General features: G+C 36.0%; 1 protein-coding gene across 3 annotated transcripts in view; it reads left to right on the forward strand.

The window, feature by feature from the left end:
* The window catches only part of FAT4 (FAT atypical cadherin 4), a 171,497-nt gene that overhangs the window by 124,275 nt on the left and 24,014 nt on the right, over positions 1-23,208 (forward strand). For 2 of the 3 annotated variants that reach the window (XM_060148686.1, XM_060148685.1), the window contains exons 8-10: positions 4,204-4,454; positions 6,487-10,836; positions 20,208-20,312. In XM_060148686.1, coding sequence (XP_060004669.1) covers positions 4,204-4,454; positions 6,487-10,836; positions 20,208-20,312 — 4,706 coding nt within the window. The remainder of the gene's footprint in view (positions 1-4,203; positions 4,455-6,486; positions 10,837-20,207; positions 20,313-23,208) is intronic. The other variant, XM_060148687.1, reaches the window with a different exon arrangement.

A 23,208-nucleotide genomic window follows, 5' to 3' on the forward strand; every position in this document is an offset into this window, starting at 1 on the left:
TGATACCTGAGGAAATAAGTATAAGCTTCAAGTAATTGATGAGTTTTGGAAAGACAGAGGAGTTGCTTATGGACAAACAAGGGATGAAAGGCATTCTAGGGAAAGACAATAACAGATGCAAAGCCAAATCTATGCAAAAACACAGCATCAGAAAAACAAAGCTCTTCAGTATGGTTGGTGTGGGTTAGGAACAGGCCTTGTATACCATAGGAGAAAATTCACATTTCTTTGTGTCTAGTAGGAGAAACAGCTGAAATGTTTTAAGATGGGCAATAACATGATTAGTTTATGTTTTATGATGATTCCTCTCTCAGTGTTGTAGAAAGTGATTTGGATAAAGCAAAGCCTGAGTCAGTGAATGAAAGGAAAATGGCAGTAACATGAAACAGCTAGCTCAATGGCGTAGCTTTAACGATACTCCCCCCTCCTCAAAATCTTTCAACTTCCAGTTTGCCTAGGGCATAACGCCCAGTCTGCATATTCCAGCCACTCCGTAAACAGTCCCAGCATCTTTTCAATCTTATTCTGTACAAATGTATAGCCAAACTTTCAGCCTCACTGGATCACTTTCTCCTCCTGGGAAAAGGACCTGTGCTTTTCCAAGCATTATGGCTCTGTTCAAATCCTTCTATATCCTAGACCAGGGTTCTGCAAACAGCAGCCTGCAAGCCAAATTCGACCCAGTGCCTAGTTTTGTAAATAAAGTGTTACTGAAAAATAGCTATGCCCATTCACGTACGTATGGTCTGCGGCTGCTTTTGCATTAAAACAGCAAGTTGAGTGTTGCAACAGAGATCTGATGGCCTAAAGAGCTGAAAGTAATTACTAACTGGTTCTTTACAGAAAAAAATTTGGTGACTCCTAGCCTAAAATACCTTCATTCTCCCTTTACGATACTACTGTAAGGTGGGTAACCTCTTTAAGACTTAGCCTAAATTTACATTTCTCCAAGAAAGGCTTTTCTATCAAAAGTGATCTCTTTGTCTTCTGAATTCCCTAAACAATGCTTCTGAGCAATTTCATAGCACTTAAACATACTGCCTGGTTTTGTATTTACTTTTCCATGTGTCTTTCTTCCATCTAGGGTATAAGCTTGAGCAAAGAATTTTTTTACTTGCTTATCCATGTCTCTATTAGTTCATCCATTTACCTAAAGATGGATTATAAGAGATTATATATAATAGATTATTATAATTATATACGTATATATACTGTTATGTGTGTAAACCTAAACTTTGAATTCTTGTCACATACTAATTACTCTGCCAAGTGCTTTTCAAAAGAAATTACATTTGATGCTCAAAACTACCAAATGAAAGGAATACATATATGTATAATACTTTATAGATAGAGAAGACTTAGAAAGGCTAAGAAACTTTATGAATTTAAGTACTTGAATGAGATCAAAATTCATGTCCAAGGGAACTATGTTCCAAAGTCCAGTTTCTAAACTATTACTAAATCACTGTATTCTAGCAGCCCACAGTGCAGTGCCTTATGACAGTCGCAAATCTCAGGAAGAGGTAAAAAAAGGTCCAAAAAATCAAATGGGGATATTTCAGCTTTACAAATGCAACAACAGTTGATTTAGATTTTAGATAACAATGATCAGTTTATGCCAGTAATTTGAAACAGTAATTTCTTGAGTCAGAAAAAAAATTAACACCTTGTTGATTTGCATTGAACTAAATCATTGTAAACTGATTCTACTTCGACAAACCTGAGCAAGATTCCCTTTTGGTCTTAGCAAGAGCTACGGTGTGCCTTGTCTCACCCACATCCCCCCAGGCTGTGTCCCACCTTCCATCTACTGTAGGATAATGGAAAAAGTGCATGTTGAAGTCATAAAGACAGAAGTTCAAAGTCTCCATGTACCATTTATAGATTTCATGTCTCTCTGTGCAACTAGATTAGCCTCCCTTAGACTCAGATTCCTCATCGATAAAAAATGTAGTACAAAACCAAACTGTTAGGATTGTTCTGAGGCTTAAATGAGAGCGTATATAAAATGCCTTGTAGTCTGCTGGGTACACCCTAAGAACACAGTAAGATGCTGCAAAGTTGTAAAGAACAGCGTAGGTGTTTAGCTGTTAAGAAGGTAGCACAAGACTTGATCTAAGTTCATAACCTTAAAAGAAATTAATGTGGACCACAGAAGCAGGAGAGAGATGCATGAAAAGATGAGAAGTGAAACAAGGCTCAAATAATACAAGTAGGGAAAACCTGGGCATGTGATCTCAGCAGTCCGTCCATTTATATTGTCCCCTATGTTTCTTTTATCTCTTTCTTTTTGTAACTTACAAAAATAAATTTGATTGAAACTGGTATTATAGATATTGTGAGATACTAAAGAATATCTCATATTTAAAATACACTATTGATATACTTTTATTCTTTAATTTTTAAAACTAATAAATATATTACCTACTTTTAAACAGACAATCTTATGTGCAATAGCATAAAATAAAGAATAAGAATTTATAGTACAGAGCTCCTGTATGGATTAGTTAGTTCAACCTGGGCCAGAACTCACATCATTTGCCTTTCAACACGTTGTTCATTCTAATATACCATGGTCTTCTCACATACAAAGCATCCAAATCAAATTTACATACATTTTGCCTCCTTCTTATTTTTATTTGTAAATGCTTAAGGGAACAAATATTTGACTGAACCCTGACCTTTGCTGCCATAAAGCTGTAAGAAAGCTCGTGGCACTATGAAGCACTTGTTCCAACCCCTATTAACTTATTTGGTCATTTCTACACCTACCGATAGAAGCAAAGTTTCCCAAAGTAAGATCACGTAATTCTCATAATCCAGGTGTCTACAGACTTTCTCCAAAAGGTAAGGCAATATGATGATTTCATGAGTCCTGAATTTCTGACTTTGAGAAATCATTTACAAACCTTGGTTATTTTTATTTTGATAAAGGGAATAGATAGCTTCTACTGTGTAAGCATAGTAATTACACTTTGTAAAGTCATTTCTGGTCCAGGAAATATAGTCAGTGCTGTTCTCACTCCTGATCGTGGCATGTGGGTGTGTCAAAGGGTGTTCAAATCTGAGTGATACCAAGTACTTTATCAATATTAATGTCATTTCTCAACCAAATTCCTTCTTTATTCTTTTTCTATTTAGCTCTCATTTTATAGAACCTCTATTTAAAAAAAAAGAAATAGCTCCCAATGGTTCATTATGTCTCTAAAAAGGATGAAGATGCTGAAATGTTTGTTTTAAATGATGAACTTCATAGGAGAAATGTGCACTGGCTGCAATGCAAGGTTTTTCTTGCTGTTTCTATTAGGCACTTGCTGTTGCTATGTTTTATGGACACAAACCAAACTATAGAAACACCAGTTAGTTCCAACAAGGGCATTTCTTTGTTGGCATAAAGGAGAAAGCTTTGAAAGATGTCTATTATCTCGCTACCCTCCAACTTAAAAAATTATGGACCCCAGCCAGCTTCTGAACCTTCAAGCTTAGCTACTTCTTTCCTAGCTGACCTCTCAGGAATATATACAGACAGCTTTTTTCTTCAGAAAGAAGATAGAAGCTATTCTCAGTGGAAACTCCTCCCCACTAACCAATCTGGTTAGCATCAAAATATCCATGAAGATGTCATACCTCTCCTTACAACAAGAAAGCAAAGCAGCGTGGCCATATGAGGAATAGCAAATGAGAGAATTAGTAACTAGGAATGTCTCTGTATAAATAATCAGTTCTTGAGTTGTTCTGGACAGTCAGTATGTGTCAAATACTTTGTTTGGTCTTTAAAGAAAAAGATCTTCCACTGACCTTTCTGGTGGTGCACAGCAGAAAAAATAATTTTTAGATTCATTTAACAGATGTTCATTTGTGATCCTGGCCACTGACCACAATATTAGAGCAAGGCCCTGATTTATGCTCTCAGGCTGGTTTATTTAAAACACAATAGTCTTCTGGGTATATTCTGGGGACTTGCATGATTTAAGAAACCCACAAACCTTGTGAGGACCTGCTTGAGGTCATGGGATATCTCACAATAAAGATTGTTAATGTGATGTTCACATAAAATTTGAACTCGCCATATCCTTTCGTTGTTGTGTGATCTTACGTGTAATGTTTTTCTTGACATTTCTGCCTCGGTCATTAAATTATAGTAAATAGACGTTGCAGCATTAAAACTGGAAGAAATATGCCCATGTCTGCTCTCTGCTTTAGTTATAGGATCATTGGTGGAAATTCTCAGTTCACCATCAACCCATCCACAGGACAAATCATCACCAGTGCGTTGCTAGACCGGGAAACAAAAGAGAATTATACTTTAGTGGTTGTTGCGTGTGATGCTGGATCCCCGGAGCCTCTTTCCAGTTCCACCAGTGTGCTCGTCACGGTGACTGACGTCAACGACAACCCACCAAGGTTTCAGCATCACCCGTATGTCACACATATCCCATCCCCTACTCTTCCAGGTAACCAAACCAACTCGGAGGTCTCATAGATAAATAAAAACTATACATTGGACACTTTCTATAATTACATTGCTGTTATTTTTACGTGTATATTTCTGATATAGCCAAAGTTGGCAAATCCTCTAAAATTCAACTCTTGCCTAAATAAATTGAAGGAACATCGAATCTTGCAAAGTAATTCTTTCTTCCCAGACTAATTGTATTTAAGGTTTTATAATTGCCACACCTTTCCTAGTGCTGTTTCTTAATTTTACTTGAATACTGTTAAAGATTAGAATAGATTTCAATCTGTAGTCAAGGAGGGTTCTGTCCTGAGATGTAATTTGTGTGTTCCTTGATAGGAGGGACATTATCTCTTTTTCCATGCCATATCCAAGCACCTGAAACATTATCTGGAAAGTAATAGGCCTTCAACTGTATTTCTTAGTAGAAACTGAATATTTTATTCAATCTTCATAGATAAGTTTTCAAAAGGTTTAATGAAGGAATCCTTCTAGTTAATTATTACTGTAAATATTTTACTCTAGTTTTGATGAGTGAAGTTTTCCTTCCATTAGTATGACTATGAAGCCGTTCATGAACGACTTTCGTATTGACAATATGTATTTAGCTTTCTGCATCTCTTTTAAATTTAGTTTGGTTTTGTTTGTTTCTTTGCAAGGAATGGCCTACTCTCAGGCACTACACAAATCATCTGCCATTGGTAATTTTTGAAATGAATTTTGAAACAGGAAAATATACACATAAAGGCCATAATTAATTTTCCTTGCTTTAAGATATTTTTAATTAGAAAAACAAAAAAACGGATGCAGGATTTCTCCTCTAGTGATCTTTGATCTTCTATTCACTTGAGAAGGTCTAATTGATACCAATTGCAAGTATAAAATCCATAAATTATTGTGCCAAATTTCTATCAAAAGGAAATGTCAATAGTGAAGTCATAAATCCCTGATGACGGCCTTCAGCTGAAATGATGCTGGCAGGCATGATTCTAATCACACCCGATGTGTGGTGATGCAATATAACATCTCCTGTACAAAGTGAGTAAGGCTTAAGCATTTTTTTCCTCATTAGACATGATATAATTAATCAGAATCACTGGCCTTTTTTAAATTAGAGACTTTTCACTTGTGTCACAAACTCTTCTGTTATGGGTAGGAGTGCAGGTTTGGGAAAGGTTTCTGAATAAGTTCATCGAAAACACGTCCTTATGGCAGCTTTTCAGCGTTATCTCATCTACAATCTGTCCAATTGGCCCTCATCCCAAGCATTGACTTTTGGAATCCAAATTGAGTCCATTCTTCCTCAGTTCTTATTTCTTACTACTTTATCATTGTTTATATATGTGTGTGTGTGTGTACTTTATAATTGTTCATATATGTGTGTGTGTGTGTGTGTAATTTATAATTGTTCTAATATATATATATATATATATATGCACGCATACATATATACACTTCATCTCCATATGAGAATAGTTCACAGATAAGAGAATTTTGCTATAAAAGAGTGGGTATAAGGAATCAACAGTAATTTTTTAAACATATTATTTTTGTTGACATGATTACATAAAAGGTAATTCAATAATATTTTAAGACATAATAGGGCAATTATTTTTCCCCCCCATTGGGCATAAACATAGTTCTTAGCAGAACTCCTGTATTATCGTGTTTGTTGGAAGTTCTGTTATGTACAGATTTTTCTCCTAGGAACTATAATTCGGAAGGATTAGCCGTTGCCCTTCCCTGTGCTTCTCGCAAAGGCATACTGAAAATTATTAAATTCACTAGACTGCATGGGTTTTAGGTAGATAATGGCAGGTCAGTTCCTGAAGACTATTGTTAGATTTGACTGGGGAACTTCAGAGACAATATAAGAGGTACTGTTCTCCACTAGTAATCATGGGGAAATAAAGTTATGTCAGGTAGCAATATAGTGTTTTATATATAGTTTTAATATAGTGTTTTAACTTACTATCAAATGTTTTATTGGGGTTCCATGAGATTATAACTGCACACTCCCTCTTTTATAGGTTCCTTCGTCTTTGCGGTTACTGTCACAGATGCTGATTTTGGACCCAATGCTGAACTACATTATTCTCTTTCGGGTAGAAACTCTGAAAAATTTCACATTGACCCACTGAGAGGAGCTATTATGGCAGCCAGACCACTAAATGGTACTTCAGAAGTGACATTTTCTGTGCACGTAAAAGACGGTGGCTCATTTCCAAAGACAGATTCTACAACAGTGACTGTTCGATTTGTGAACAAAGCAGATTTCCCTAAAGTCAGAGCCAAAGAACAAACTTTCGTGTTTCCTGAAGACCAACCAGTAGGCACTCTTGTCACTACCATAACAGGGTCCTCCTTGAGAGGAGAACCTCTGTCCTATTATATTGCAAGTGGGAATCTTGGCAACACATTTCAGACTGATCAGTTATCAGGGCAGGTGTCCATTAGTCAACCTCTGGATTTTGAAAAGATACAAAAATATGTTGTATGGATAGAAGCCAGAGATGGAGGTTTCCCTCCTTTCTCCTCTTATGAGAAACTTGACATAACAGTATTAGATGTCAATGATAATTCCCCAGTTTTTAAGGAAGATCCATTTGTATCTGAAATACTGGAAAACCTTTCTCCTCGAAAAATACTTACTGTTTCTGCAGTGGACAAGGATAGTGGACCCAATGGACAGTTAGACTATGAAATTGTTAATGGCAACAGAGAACATAGTTTCAGTATCAATCATGCTACTGGTGAAATTAGAAGCATTCGACCTTTAGACCGGGAAAAAATATCTCAGTACGTGCTTACCATAAAGTCCTCAGACAAAGGCTCCCCTTCTCAGAGCACCTCAGTAAAAGTCATCATTAACATTTTAGATGAAAATGATAATGCCCCTAGGTTTTCGCAAATATTCAGTGCCCATGTTCCCGAAAATTCCCCATTAGGGTACACAGTTACACGTGTCACAACTTCTGATGAAGACATTGGTGTAAATGCAGTTAGTAGATATTCTATAATGGACACAAGTCTTCCGTTTACGATTAATCCCAGCACTGGAGATATTGTAATTAGTAGACCTTTAAATAGAGAAGACACAGACCGTTACAGAATCCGAGTTTCTGCCCACGATTCTGGGTGGACTGTAAGTACAGATGTCACAATATTTGTGACAGATGTCAATGACAATGCCCCAAGATTCAGCAGACCATCCTATTACTTAGATTTTCCTGAACTTACTGAAATCGGCTCCAGAGTGACTCAGGTATCTGCAACAGACCCTGATGAGGGATCAAACGGACAAGTGTTTTATTTTATAAAATCTCAGTCAGAGTACTTCAGGATTAATGCCACCACAGGAGAGATTTTCAATAAACAGGTCTTAATATACCAGAACGTCAGTGGCTTCAGTAACGTGAACATCAACAGACATAGCTTTATAGTGACATCTTCAGATCGAGGTAATCCTGCGTTACTTAGTGAGACAACAGTCACCATCAACACGGTGGACAGTAATGACAACGCACCACAATTTCTTAAAACTGCATATTTGACTCCAGTCACCAAACATGTTAAAATCGGTACAAAGTTAATCAAAGTTACTGCAGTAGATGAGAAAGATTTTGGATTGAATTCTGAAGTGGAGTATTTCATTTCCAATGAAAATCATTTGGGAAAATTTAAGTTAGACAATAGTACAGGGTGGATTTCAGTAGCAGCTCCCCTGATATCTGACTTGAATCAAAACTTTTTGATCACTGTCACCGCGAAGGATAAGGGAAACCCTCCGCTTTCATCCCAAGCAACTGTTCAAATAATTGTCACTGAGGAAAACTACCACACACCTGAATTCTCTCAAAGCCACATGAGTGCAACCATCCCTGAAAGCCATAGTATTGGGGCCGTTGTCAGAACCGTTTCTGCAAGAGATAGAGACACGGCTATGAATGGCTTGATTAAGTACAGCATTTCCTCAGGAAATGAAGAAGGCATCTTTGCAATCAATTCCTCCACAGGTGTATTAACACTGGCCAAAGCTCTTGATTATGAGCTATGCCAGAAACATGAAATGACTATTAGTGCTACAGATGGAGGCTGGGTTGCAAGGACTGGTTACTGCAGTGTGACAGTAGATGTGATTGATGTGAATGACAATTCTCCAGTGTTCCTCCCTGATGAATATTTCCCCACTGTTTTGGAAAATGCCCCCAGTGGGACGACAGTTATCCACCTAAATGCAACGGATGCCGACTCTGGAACCAATGCTGTGACTGCATATACTATACAGTCATCTGACAGTGACCTCTTTGTCATTGACCCCAACACAGGAGTCATCACCACTCAAGGCTTCTTGGATTTTGAAACCAAGCAGAGCTACCACCTTACTGTGAAAGCTTTCAATGTCCCCGATGAAGAAAGGTGCAGTTTTGCCACTGTTAATATACAGTTAAAAGGGACAAATGAATATGTGCCTCGTTTTGTTTCCAAACTTTACTATTTTGAAATCTCAGAAGCAGCTCCTAAAGGTACTATTGTTGGAGAAGTGTTTGCCAGTGACCGTGATTTGGGCACTGATGGGGAAGTGCATTATTTGATTTTTGGTAACAGTAGAAAGAAGGGTTTCCAGATCAACAAGAAGACTGGACAAATTTATGTTTCTGGACTTCTTGATAGAGAAAAAGAAGAAAGGGTATCTTTGAAGGTAGTGGCCAAGAATTTTGGCAGCATTAGGGGTGCAGACATCGATGAGGTCACTGTAAATGTCACTGTGCTTGATGCCAATGACCCACCCGTTTTTAGTCTAAACATCTACAGTGTTCAGATCAGTGAAGGGGTCCCAACGGGAACTCATGTGACCTTTGTCAGTGCCTTCGACTCAGACTCTGTTCCCAGCTGGAGTAGGTTTTCCTATTTTATTGGATCAGGGAATGAAAATGGTGCCTTTTCCATTAATCCGCAGACAGGACAGATCACCGTTACTGCAGAATTAGATCGAGAAACCCTACCCATCTATAATCTCACGGTTTTAGCTGTGGATTCAGGGACCCCCTCAGCTACAGGAAGTGCCTCCTTATTAGTCACCCTGGAAGATATAAATGATAATGGGCCTATGCTGACCATCAGTGAGGGAGAAGTTATGGAAAACAAACGCCCAGGAACTCTGGTGATGACCCTTCAGTCCACGGATCCTGACCTCCCTCCAAATCAAGGCCCCTTTACCTATTACTTGCTGAGCACGGGCCCTGCCACCAGCTATTTTAGTCTGAACACTGCTGGAGTTCTGAGCACGACCAGAGAGATTGACAGAGAGCAAATTGCAGACTTCTATCTGTCTGTGGTCACTAGGGACTCCGGTGTTCCTCAGATGTCTTCCACAGGAACCGTGCATATCACAGTGATAGACCAAAACGACAACCCTTCACAGTCTCGGACAGTGGAGATATTTGTTAACTATTACGGCAACTTGTTTCCTGGTGGGATTTTAGGCTCCGTGAAGCCACAGGATCCCGATGTGTTAGACACCTTCCACTGCTCCCTGACTTCGGGAGTTACGAGCCTCTTCAGTATTCCAAGGGGCACTTGCAATCTGAGTTCCCAGCCAAGGTCCACAGATGGCACGTTTGATCTGACTGTCCTCAGCAATGATGGCGTCCACAGCACGGTCACGAGCAATATCCGAGTTTTCTTCACTGGATTTTCCAACACGACAGTGGATAACAGCATCCTACTGCGTCTCAGTGTACCAAGCGTAAAGGACTTCTTGACGAACCACTACCTTCATTTCTTACGCATTGCCAGTTCACAGCTGACTGGCCTTGGGACCGCTGTGCAACTGTATGGGGCCTATGAAGGGAACAATAGAACATTTCTTTTGGCAGCTGTGAAGCGGAACCATAATCAGTATGTGAATCCCAGTGGTGTAGCCACCTTCTTCGAAAGCATCAAAGAGATCCTCTTCCGGCAGAGTGGAGTGAAGGTAGAATCTGTGGATCACGACTCCTGTGCTCCTGGCCCATGTCAGAACGGAGGGAGCTGTGTAAGGAGACTGGCCGTGAGCTTCAAATTAAAGAGCCACGAGAGCCTTCCAGTCATCATCGTGGCAAATGAACCTTTGCAGCCTTTCTTATGCAAGTGTCTGCCAGGCTATACTGGCAGCTGGTGTGAAATAGACATAGACGAATGCCTTCCGTCCCCTTGCCACAATGGTGGGACCTGTCACAATTTAGTGGGAGGATTTTCATGCAGCTGCCCAGATGGCTTCACTGGCAGGGCCTGTGAGAGAGATATCAACGAGTGCCTGCCTAGTCCCTGCAAGAACAGTGCCGTCTGCCAGAACTTTCCAGGAGGCTTCAACTGTGTTTGCAAAACTGGATACACAGGTATGACAATGTTTGGCTTTTTTTTCCACCAAGACTTTAGCCATATCAAGTATAATAGAAAGTCATGAATTTTGTCATTTTCAAATGATTTTCCCTAAAGAGTAGGCAGAATCACAGCAAATGCTTTAAGCATTTACTATTGGCCAGACACTTTTCTAAGCACTTTATCTGTATTTATTTCACTTACTTCTCACAAGAAACCTATGAGGTAGGGATAATGATTTTCCAGGTTTTACAGAGGAGGAAGATGATGTGGAGAGAAGTTGAGTTGGTATTCTAAGGTGACTCAGTTGATTTGTTGTAGAGTCGGGATGTGAGCTTACACAGTTCATTCCAGAGGTTAAGTTCTTGTACAAGAGCAAAAAGAGCATCCTATCTTCAAAAAAGTGTTCTAAAGTTAAAGGACATGGTATATTTAAAGTATAAGACCTGGACTATTTAATGTCCTAAATACAGTTATCAACTATTGTTGTTGGTTCCTTCATTTTATCATGATCATCTTTATGATTTTTTATCATAATTATCATTAGGATTATTGAAATTTGACCCACACTGTGAGGAGAATGAAGCAAGAGCTGTGATTCAGATTGAGATTAAAATGCCTTGTTATTTGTAGTAGTCGGTTAGAAAACATCACAGGCTGATTTGTAAGGTAACTGAGCCACAATGTACCTTGACATTTTAGAAACAGAGTTAAATATATTGAGCAAATTTGTTTGACTAGTCTTTGGCATCCTAATAGGACATGATGTATGTTTATAAATATCTCTCTGTTTCTATCCCTATCTATCTATCACCTATTTATTTATTAGCTGATCTGTAGTTAGTGCACCTTCAAATGTGTATAAATTTATGCTGTTGATAAGTTTGAGGAGAGACAATTTCTCTGCTGTAATTTGCACAGTATACATTTTTAGAGCATATATATTACATTGGGTTGCCCTGTAGTGTTTATGAACACAAGTTAAAGTACAGTGAAATAGGTAAAACCAGGATATATTTTTAAAAATTTGGTAGATGTTTTGCAGAATACTATTTTAAAAGAAGTTTTTCAGAAAATGTATTTGGATATCATATTTTAAAATGATGCCCACCATGTGTATACTTATAGTTTTATATTTGGAGAATTGAATTGCTTGATGATGATATAAAGCAAGTTTGAATAAGCCAAAGCAGATCTCATAAGCTTTGCCTTCTAACAAAATAATGTCCTTGAAATGTAAAGAAAAAACGGGGCAGCAAACATATGAATGAAAGAATCAAGGGATTTGACAGAACTTGATTTATCTATAGCTTTTGGGAAGTCACCTTAGCTTGCTGACCTTCAACTCCCCCATCTGTAAAATGAGAATAATCATACTTACTTATCTTTTAGGGTTGTTTTAATGAGTAAAAATAATGTTTTTAAAACACCTAGCACAGAGCCCAGCTTTCAATAAGTAGCAATGCTGATTAGTAGCGTTAGTAGTAGTGTTAGTATAAGGGTAGATGTAGAGGTATGCCATAGGGTTTCTATAAAGACAAGCCTCAGTGGCACAAGGTAAGCGTGAGTCTTACCAGAGTTGTACTTGTAGGATCATGAATAACAGGCTTACATACATGTTATGAGTTCAGGGTTTCTAGAAAACCTTCTTCACTCTTTCCCACACTTCTCCCCCCACCAACCACACCCCTCGTTACTTCCTCTGTTGGGAATTCAACAATAAAGATGATTTATTTGTCCCATTTTAGTATAATACACTGATTCACACTTAGAGTGAGTTTATGCTTAGTTCTGGAATGAAGAAAGTGTGACTGCATTGCGTAGTAGATGGGGAAGAGGGAAAGTGTGTTAGCAAGGCACCCTGTGCTGATCTCAGCATAAATGTTACTTACTGCATGAAGGGACACAGAACTAGCCCTTTCACTTCACTTCTCTGTAGTTTGTTTCTTTATTTGTTTCATTTTATTTAAACATACACCACATCCTTTTCTAAATGCAGTTGTTGAAACTTTTAAGCATACTCTTCTTTCATCATGAAATATTAATAACATTTATCGAGTGACTATTTAAAACACTGCTTAAAGCTCCGTGCATCACAGTCATTGTTATTCACTTAGTTATTTATTCAGTTCTTCTCACAACTCTATTAAATGAATATTTTTATCATTCCCGTTTAAAAACAAAACGATTTGGATCTTAGAGAGATTGGAGATGAGATAACTTGCCTCCAGCATGGCACAGAAAGTGATCTGAGTTTTGACTAAAAGCTTTACTCCGGAGCCTCTGCTCTTTATATGCCTGTCACGTCTCATCACACTTTGATCTGCACTTGCTAGAGAGTTTTGCTAGTGGGCCTGCGATATCTTCTAAGAATTTTTTTTCCCATTATTCTACTTAAACCGCACAAAAAGCCGATGAGATAGGTATCAGAATCCTCAAACTGGATAAGAGTGAAGGTCAGGAAAATTCACCCATAACCTCAGCAATAAAGACATTGTGGGTATTTCCAGAAACCACTGCTGATCATCACTGCACTTCTGCAGTGAGGGATTCCCAGAACAGTCTCTGCTTTGCTGTCACCCTTCAGATATCATTCAACTCTCACCCACTGGCAGAAGCTAAACCTGAGTCCTGCTGTAAGGGAGTCTGAAAAAGTGATAGTTTCCAACTTCCAGTCCCTGCAATACAGAAGGATGGAATGGAGCTGGGTGTCAACAGAGAGTATCTGACCTAGAAAGATCCTCCTACTGCTCCTATTTTATGTTGTAGGAAGCTGAGCCTACACTCTGGTGACTCTAGGCCCAGAGCTGCCAAAAACGAGATCATAACCTCTTTCTCTAAGGGACATCATTTGAAGTAATGTATTAATTTTACATGCGGTCCCTCCTCAGAGCTCACTTTGGTCCCTGTTTGCATAATTGGAGATAATCCAATTGATCAGGAATGATATAAACCAACGTATAATTGAATGCTTCATATAAACCTTACATTTTAAATTAATGTTATTCTTTGTTTCCAAATTCTATGTGCAAAGTCCATCCAGTAAAACTAGCAGATAATTGAAGTCTGATAGTTTTATTTCTTTGTTTTGTTTTGCAGAAAACAGTATATGAAAAACCATGCTGACACATTGTTAACCCATACACTAAATTAGGAATGCATTGTTTAAATGTCTGTAAATGTTTAATGTTCTTTGGAAAGGTAATCTCTCAAGTATCATTTTGAGTTACTTTTTTCCAGCTAGTCTTTACCAGGTAACCTGACTCAGGAAGGCGGAGCTAATGCACCAAAACATCTTAAAGAACCAATCAGAGCTAATAAGTCATAAAACAAAATTCATACTTAAGCACAAGTGTGCCTCACAGAATGAATTTTTAACTATTCATTCTGGCGAGATTTTACTTCTGTTAACATGAAGGATTAGTGCCTTAGTGAAGCCTTCTTCAAAGTCTATGTGTATTGTATTCAGATTTTTTTTGATCATCAGAATTATTTCAAAGCACCTATATTTTATACTCTATTTACTATTGTGGACTTACACTGCATTTTTTTTCAGTGATTTTTAAAGTCAGTGGCATTGCAAATTGGAGCTGTGAGAGATTATAAACTTTCTGATTAAAATAATTCTCAGCTGCTGCCCCCATCACACACACACACGCACACGCACACACACGCACACACACACTACTGAATATTTCATGTGAAGCTAGAGATTGTGCTACAGATTAGAAGAGTGTTTATGAATTGATGCAAGTTGAGAGACTTTATCCTAAGAGCACCCCACAGAGAGTGGTTAAATATTAGCTCAACAGGGAATCTTTGTGGAGAACATCCTGTAAGGATGCAAGTAGAAAAATGAAAATTATGGAATGATTACAACAAAAAGATATGAAGAGATATAGTTATTATCATATTGCTACCCTATTCCTGATATATTTATTTTTTTAAGTTTATTTTCAAGTTTGTGGCTATAGGGTCACATAATAAATATGGAATAAGAATATTTTTTATTTAATGACTTTAGAGAAAACTAATTTGTTTGTGTAACTTGTATTTTGGGTGGGTTTTTCTCAGTTACTAGAAAAAGAACCAAAAAGAAACTGAGAAAAGAAATACTGAGACTTCATTTTCTGTTATAATCACTTCATGTTTCACTGTTAAGAATATTTTCCTATAATTTAATTTTATATTAATAGCACTAAATGAAGCTTTGATTAGCTATATGTAGAGTATATTAGAAAATATGAATAAATTTTAATATAGTCTAGAACATGTGAAAAATTAATGTCGAGATTTTCACGGAGTTTAATAGTATAAGAAATTGCATCAACTGTCAATATGACCCAGTAAATTGAAAGAAAATATCTTCCATATTATTCATGCCTCAGAAGTTCAGGGAACCCTGGAGGAAAACATCAGCCTAATAACTACAAACCTAATATTTCTTTTCCTATACAAATGAAAATTTCTTACATTTAATAGAACACTAATTAGAAAGCACAATTTTACTCAGTAACCACACAGCATTTGGCTTCCTGCTCCCAGGTTTTCTGTTTGCAGTACACCCTGCATTAAATCCTTCATAGTAATGAATGGTGTTATAAAGGGCAGCATGTATATGGAACTTATTTCTAAATCCTGGTCTCTCATAACAGAATTAGTTCATAGCACCTTTAACCTTTCCTGTTCACTTTCACACATCTGGATGCATTTTAGGTGTGGTATTTGTAGTAACGCCAGGAGTGTATTCCCACAAGGAGAAGTTTTCCTGTGCTCTCTAGTAAGTCCCATTATTTCAGGGGAGGATGAGATTTGTCCATTCATCACTTTTATGTCACTTGACAGTATAAAAAGGCCCGTAAAGTTATTTACAGTTTGTGCATAGTAATTTTACCAAGAAACTTGGCAAACATTTGCTTTCACGAAGATGGGAGTTGTAACTAAGAGTCATTCTTTTAAAATCACAGCAGTCATATATTAATGTTGTCAATGATCATGTGATCAGGAAACCAAGGAATATAAACAAATTTTATTTCCAAGAGTGGAATTACACAGTTTGCCTCAAATGATACATTAACTTATTAAAGCATTAATAACAGGTTCTAGTAGCTTAAAATCTTCTTATTTCTGTGGAAAATAAGTGTGTATTTGTAAGCATATTGTAGATATTATGTGTATCATTATATATAATCATTTGTAGTCTCATTGAGATCGTATTTGTGTGTGTTTTAAAATACAAAGGTAAGACCATTATTTTTTTTTCTTTTTGGTTTTATTACTAGCGACCCTCATTTAAGCATAATATTTTTGCTTTGTTTCCATATGAAAAACCATAATGCTAACTGATCAGGTTATTTAGATGAGCTATCTTCATAGTGCCTTTCATTTACATAGCATGCAAAAAACAGCTACTTTCTATTAAAACAATAAAAAAACCTATAAGCATAAACATTCAGAATATATAGCGTATATGTATTATGGAATTATATTTGCTAATAAAATAATCAATTTAGATATAAAGTGAACTTTGTTAGTTCCACATGGTCTTCCTTCTCCTCTGTGTATAAACACAAGACATGCAAAAGTATTACTTGTGGTGATCTAACATATATATGATCTAAGCTATTAAAGTGAAACCTACACAGACTATGGGATATCAGAAATCATCATATCCCCATAGGGTGGCTGAATTTAACAGGCAAGAATAAATTTAGCACAATTATACCTAACTTAACATTAAAATGTGCTATTGCAATAAGTGAAACTTGAATATACATCCTTGTCGAAAAGATCATAGATGATCACATCAGATTCGATTTATGTTCAACACTTCATCACACCTTCTGCCCCAGAACATGAAGACACATGCTAAATTTCTCCTGTAAGTTTAAACTGTAATCTTGAAAAGTCTGGATTTACCTTGGCCTCCTATTATGCATTCACTTTCATCTTCACCAGTTCCCATTCTCCATGTACTAGGAGCTTACACTTCCGAAAGCATATCTCCTTCTATCTATAATAAATAATGTATATCAACACCATTAATTGATGAATGTCAAAGCAATGAGATCACTTTATTCCTCTAAACAGCTGCTCTGACAGTTAACATATCTCAATAGAAAAAGGCTCCTTGAATTCAGGAGACATAAATGCCTTTCTCTGTGCAAGCCCTATCAGCATACTTCCAAGCCTCAAGGCACTGACAAATATTGTTAATTGACTTGCAGCATTAATTAAGTTAATGATGCAAAATTTTGTTTCACGGTGCTCCAACACATCAGATTGTTTGTACCAGAAGCATGTTAGAGCAATTCAAACTGCTGCATTCTCTGATAATCATTATGCCATTAACATAGATGTGTGCAGAACAATACAGAATTTGTTGCTGACTTCTAATTGGGTAATAGAGCATAAACTTTCCAAACCCTAGAAATACGCATTTAAAGGCTTTTTGATTCTAAGTAAAATTATGACATCTTTCCCTCACATGTAAGAAAAAATGTTCTTTTAATAATAACTTAAATTGCAACATTGAGTTTTCACACTGTATCTTGGAATCTAGTATGGCAACCTCTTTGAAATTTACTAATTGTAAAATAAAAATATTACTCAATAAATGGAGTACTCAAACTAAAGTTTTGAAATGGTAAATAATTTACATACTCTAACAACAACAAATAATACTATTTTACCCAAACTCAACAAAAAGTTCATTTGCATAACCCCTAGAAAATTCATTTCTTAAATTTTTGACAAATATGAAGATAAAACTCTGGCTTAAAATAAAATGTCAAACGAAAGATTGAATTTTCTTTCTCCTTAAAAGACGTTCATTCTCAAACTAATATTTTCTCAGTTTGTAGCTGCTTCTATTTATGTAGTCACTGTATGTTTTAACACATGAGTAAGTCATATTTATTTTTGGGTTTCTTTCCACCTCTTGCTTTGGACTAACTGAAATAGCTCATAGTTTGTATCTGAATTAAATTCAGATGTCCATGTTAAAATCTTATTTTGTAAGGGGTAAATAAAATAACCATTTTATATAATTATTTTTTAAAAACCCTAAATTTTTTTGTTGTTATTGCTGTAGAAACCAAGATTCAAGGTGGTCTTTTCCAACAAGATTCAAAAAAGTAGAGAGTTGAGATTTACAGGATCAATGATTTGGGTTTTTATAGTCATACGTTGTTCTTGGAGAGCACATAGGTCCAAATACTTGAGTAAGTGTACCTGACCACACCCGCTAAACTGTTTAGCCTTTGTTCCCCATTTCCAGTCTTCAAGAAGTGAAGTTTGTGATTTTGTAACCTACGTATATGTGTTCACAACATGAAGGTTATACTGACCATACCTGTAAAGAATATTAGTCTATATTCTTAATACATGCTACTCTTAACAAAACTCTAAAAGAAATTTTCAAAAAAGGAAAGGAAAAGAAGAAAATAAAACCTTATTTAGTACAACGGCACATGTGAAAATTACGCATAATCTTACAGTGGAAAAAATGGAAGGACTGGGATGTGACTTTCCTGATACTAGGTAAATAATCAATAATATAGTCAATAGGTCTTATTTCATTCTCTATTGAGCAGTATCAGTATTGTATTAAGGGAAAAAAAGTACACTTCCCTAGGACAATCTGTCACAAATCCAGTTAGAAAACACCCAGAGAAGAGAGTTCTCCCATGGCACAGCATCTCTCTGGTGTGATAGTTTGTATGGGCTTAGAATAAATTTGTCCTGCCTGTTTCTCTAGTATGACTCACTGCTAAAGTACTTAAAACTTAATTTCTGTGCTTCTAGATTGTTAACTTGTTTATTTTCATTATTTCCCCTTAGAATAGAAAGGTATTCTGAAATTGTACTGTTTTGCCTTGTAAGGAGATTCCCAATTTTATTTATAAAGGAAAAAATTTTGTGTTTATGACCGTTAGCAGTGTCATGAGATCTGACTCACAATTATAATTTCAAACAAACCAGCAAGTGTGGCTACAAAATCAAGGCACAAAAGCAGAAATGAATTAAACAAAAACTTTGACTGTGTTTCAAGCGTAGTTATTATGATGAAATGGATTATCTATGCACAACAGGGTCTAGTTGTGCATATAAAACTTACGCCCTTTCATGAGACATTGAATAAAGGCATTAGTGCAGTCATGCTGGGAAGTAGGTGATAGCTTTACAGAAATAAACTCTCCCTCCTGTCAATGAATGGAAATTAAGAACTCTAAGAAATGTCTTAATTTCTTAGGAAATTAAGAAATATCATTATTTCCTCAAATCAGAAAACTAAAAACTATTCTAACAAATATGTTAAATGATTACAATAATTATTATAGAACAGTGATATTAGAACAAATTTACATTTGCATAAAAAAACCACACAGCATCACAACGATAACAAAACACAGATGGGACTGGTCTCATACCCTAAGTTTTGCCTACTAGGTGATTAATTATTCAGTTATAGCTGTCTGAAACCTGGATATGGGAGCAGAGTTACAGTGGTCTGTACCATAGTTTTATAATTTCTTTGGCAAGAGATTACCCTCCAAAGGCTTCTTCTCCGCCATCTGTGAAATATGTTTCCTGTTGTGTGGATCAGTTTCCCCCACTAAAGTGGAGACACCATGTAAAGACACTTGTCTGCTTTTTAACTGTCAGACCTTCAGCTTCTAGCATGCCTGACCCATAATAGGCACTCAGTCAATATTAACAGATTCAATTAACAAGATGATGTATGAGAAGTCTTTATACACTGAAATATATGCTTGCTAGGCATTATTGGTTTAGAAGAAAGACAGAGCATATATAATCTATAGTCAATAAATTTTCATAAATATTTGAAACTGTGTTTGACGTGTCTTTTTATTTCTTGCTCTACTTTACAACAGGTAAGTCAAAGTTAAGGAATATTTCTTGAGAGTGAAAGGATTGTAATTTGGCAAATAAGCTAAATGAGATTCATTATTACCTTTGAGAAGTCTGAGTTAAGGATATCTCGATGGTGAAAATTATACTGCAGAAGTTTCAACTCTCCAGTTATAATACATGAAAAAATTGGCATCGACAAGAGAAAATAAATTCAGTGAAAACATTTAAATATGTTCACCATTTGTGATTTCCCTGAAAACAGTAGTTCCTTCCAAGATGATTATGTAAATTACTTCCTAAATATTATAATGCACATCTTTAAAATAGGACAACTGAATAAGACTTTGAACTCAGATATAATATTCCTATGTCCTCATGTCAAGTAAAATGTTCTTGTATTTCTTTTCTCCAAAGATAGGCTCTCTCAGGATAGACTATTACATATGGTCATGCAGTAATGGTGTTAATATATTTATGCAAGGATTTTTTTAATGAGTTTGATGCTTTTCAGGGAAAATCTGTGAATCTCCAGTCAATTACTGTGAATGCAACCCCTGCTTTAATGGTGGTTCCTGTCAAAGTAGTGTGGAGTCATACTACTGCCATTGTCCGTTTGGTGAGTAAAACTTAGTGGTTGATATAAAATATCAATCTATTTTGGCACACAGTTTAGCAATTTTGTTTTATCTTGTCTTGGAGTGACTAAGAAAATGTTAGTCGTTTTACACAGGAGGTTTTAGCAAAATAAAATCTCAAAGGTTTAATATTTTCTGTTAATTATGGAAATTCCATTGAGTATATTGTTTTGATCATTACTAGAAAATAATCAACCAAAGATTATTAAATTTGATGTTGTCTCCTCAGGACATTTCCTCTCAAAAACTTGTGTATGCCTTCTTTTTAGCCTAGAACCTATCTAATGAAAAATCCTTTAAGAACTATTTGACAACACTTTCTACTAAAATCTTTAAGACTAGTCAAAACGTTTTTGTTTTGTTTTGCTTTTGCTTCTTTACTTTTGTTTTTTGCATTAATTCAACCACTTCAGTTAGAATGATTTGGTAACTTGACATGCAGTTTTCATATAGCCTTTGTAGATAGTGTCATGTAACTAATCAAAATTCAGAATGATGTGTTCTGTTAAGGAAGAAAATTGTTAAAAGAATTTTTTCATATGCATGCATATTTAGTCATCATAGTGGAATGAATTAAAGGATTCCTTCCAGGTCTCACCCAAATGTTACCCTACACTGGGACAGCCAAGAACTATGAGAACAGCTTTGCAGGAAGCTTTTATTTTAACTTGGTTTGTTTCATAGGTTGGTGATTATTCCATTTATTTAAAAGCTGCTTTACTCCACAATAAAGTATTCTTCTCCAGAGGCCCTGCAGTAGTTAGAGACTCTGTCTTTCTCCATAGGCAAGAGAGGAGAAGGATTTTTTTCTAGTCTTTCCTTGAATATATTTATTACAGTGCTACATGGACCTGAAAAGTGAATCTCAATGTATAGTAGAGAATAGAACTTAAAAAGAATTTCAGGTTTCTAGTAACCAGTAAATGTAACATTAATTCATTTTCAAGTAATTCTATGACTATCTAGTTCTAAAGTACAATATCAAAAGAATGATAAAGAAAAACAGAATATAAAAATATCTAATTGTGAGCCTTGTATTTTAGCAATGGTTCTGAGGCCCAGAAATTGAGGGCTTTGTCTACAGTCAGTGAAAACAAAACAAAACAACCTCAAAATGATATATTGACTAAACACAATTTTATTTTCAGTCCAGGATGATATTCACAGTACCTCTCTTTTTTAAAACTTCTTCAGATTCTCACTAATAATACCCTTGAAACAGTAAAAGGTAGATCAAGGTCGAAATAACCACAATGTTAGATCTCCTAAAATGTCTTTCTTTCAATTATCTCTGTTTTTTTTTAACTTTTTATTTTATATTGGAGTATAGTTGATTAACAATGTGGTGTTAGTTTCAGGTGTACAGCAAAGTGATTCAGTTATACATATACATGTATCTACTCTTTTCTCAAATTCCTTTCCCATTTAGGTTGTTACATAATATTGAGCAGAGTTCCCTGTGCTATACAGTAGGTCCTTGGTTATCCATTTTAAATAAAGGGTGCTGCTTTTGACCGATAACCACAATCAAGTTTCATGGTTTTAACGTGTTTTGGAAGGAAAGATAAGGGGATTGGAGTGGAAAGTGGAAAAATTATTTTCAAGGTGACTGAACCAAAATTTTTTACATTTTTAGAGATTCTTTTGCATTCCATTTGTACATATGAGGATTTAAGATAGATAGTTGATAACAAATAAGAGCAAATGGTTGCAGCATTGTAGCTGATACAACAGTGATTGCCTGTTGGGTGGATGTGTTTTGGTGTCCAAATAAAGCTTCTCCTCACCATACCAGAGATCCTCAGGGGTAGGGGACTAGCACAATAACGTAAATTAAAATAGAGACAGATCACATGTAGCCGGCAGAGCGCACTTACCCCCCTATTCTTTCTAGTGGCAAAGGCAAAAAAACATTATTTAAACTTAGACATTGTTAGTTGGGAACAGAAGCCTTAAAAAGAAAACAAAACAGAACAAAAACCTTGAAACAATACAGATTTGAGAATAGAGAGATAGAATTAAAAGGAAAAAGTATTGTCCTTCACAAATTGAATGTGGGTGAAACATACAAAAAATGGCAGATGGAATGCCTCAGGCAAATAGCTGGAGGTAGTTACACATGCATCCTATAGCAGAACATCTTAACTATAATTTTGAAGTTGGAAAAACCTTTACACTGTTTCCCTTCTCATCAGTGAAAGATTTGCTGTTTTGGACTAATATTTTTTTAATTTTTAGACTTTTTTAGCTTATGTTTTATAAAAAAAAACATAAAGTACTTAAGACTTTATAAAGAAGAACCTATATAGCTATAACTTTATATATATGTATAACTTCATACACACACACAAAATATTTCTTATTAAAGTAATTTAAATAATTTATTTTTACCTTTATGTAGGTTTATTTCATGGCATTCTATTTGGAGGGCAGTTTTTTTCTTTTTTTTTTTTTTTTTGCGGTACGCGGGCCTCTCACTGTTGTGGCCTCTCCCGTTGTGGAGCACAGGCTTGGGATGCGCAGGCTCAGCGGCCATGGCTCACAGGCCCAGCCGCTCCGCAGCATGTGGGATCTTCCCAAACCGGGGCACGAACCTGTGTCCCCTGCATCGGCAGGCAGACTCTCAACCACTGTGCCACCAGGGAAGCCCTGGAGGGCAGTTTTGAAATTAAAATTTCAAAAAGTTTTAAATTACTTTTAAATAATTTAAAATTATTTCAAAGACAAAAATTTACATTTCTCTAGAAACAATAACAAAAACCCTTAGAAAGATAATATATTCTATAAAAATATTATCATTTTTGAAAGTACAGTGTCAATTTAAATAAAATGTAGAACATATTTCCAGTATATACTTTCTACATATATTTATATTCA

This window comes from Lagenorhynchus albirostris, chromosome 4 (genome assembly GCF_949774975.1).
Source record: "Lagenorhynchus albirostris chromosome 4, mLagAlb1.1, whole genome shotgun sequence".
In the NCBI taxonomy this organism is placed as follows: Eukaryota; Metazoa; Chordata; class Mammalia; order Artiodactyla; family Delphinidae; genus Lagenorhynchus; species Lagenorhynchus albirostris.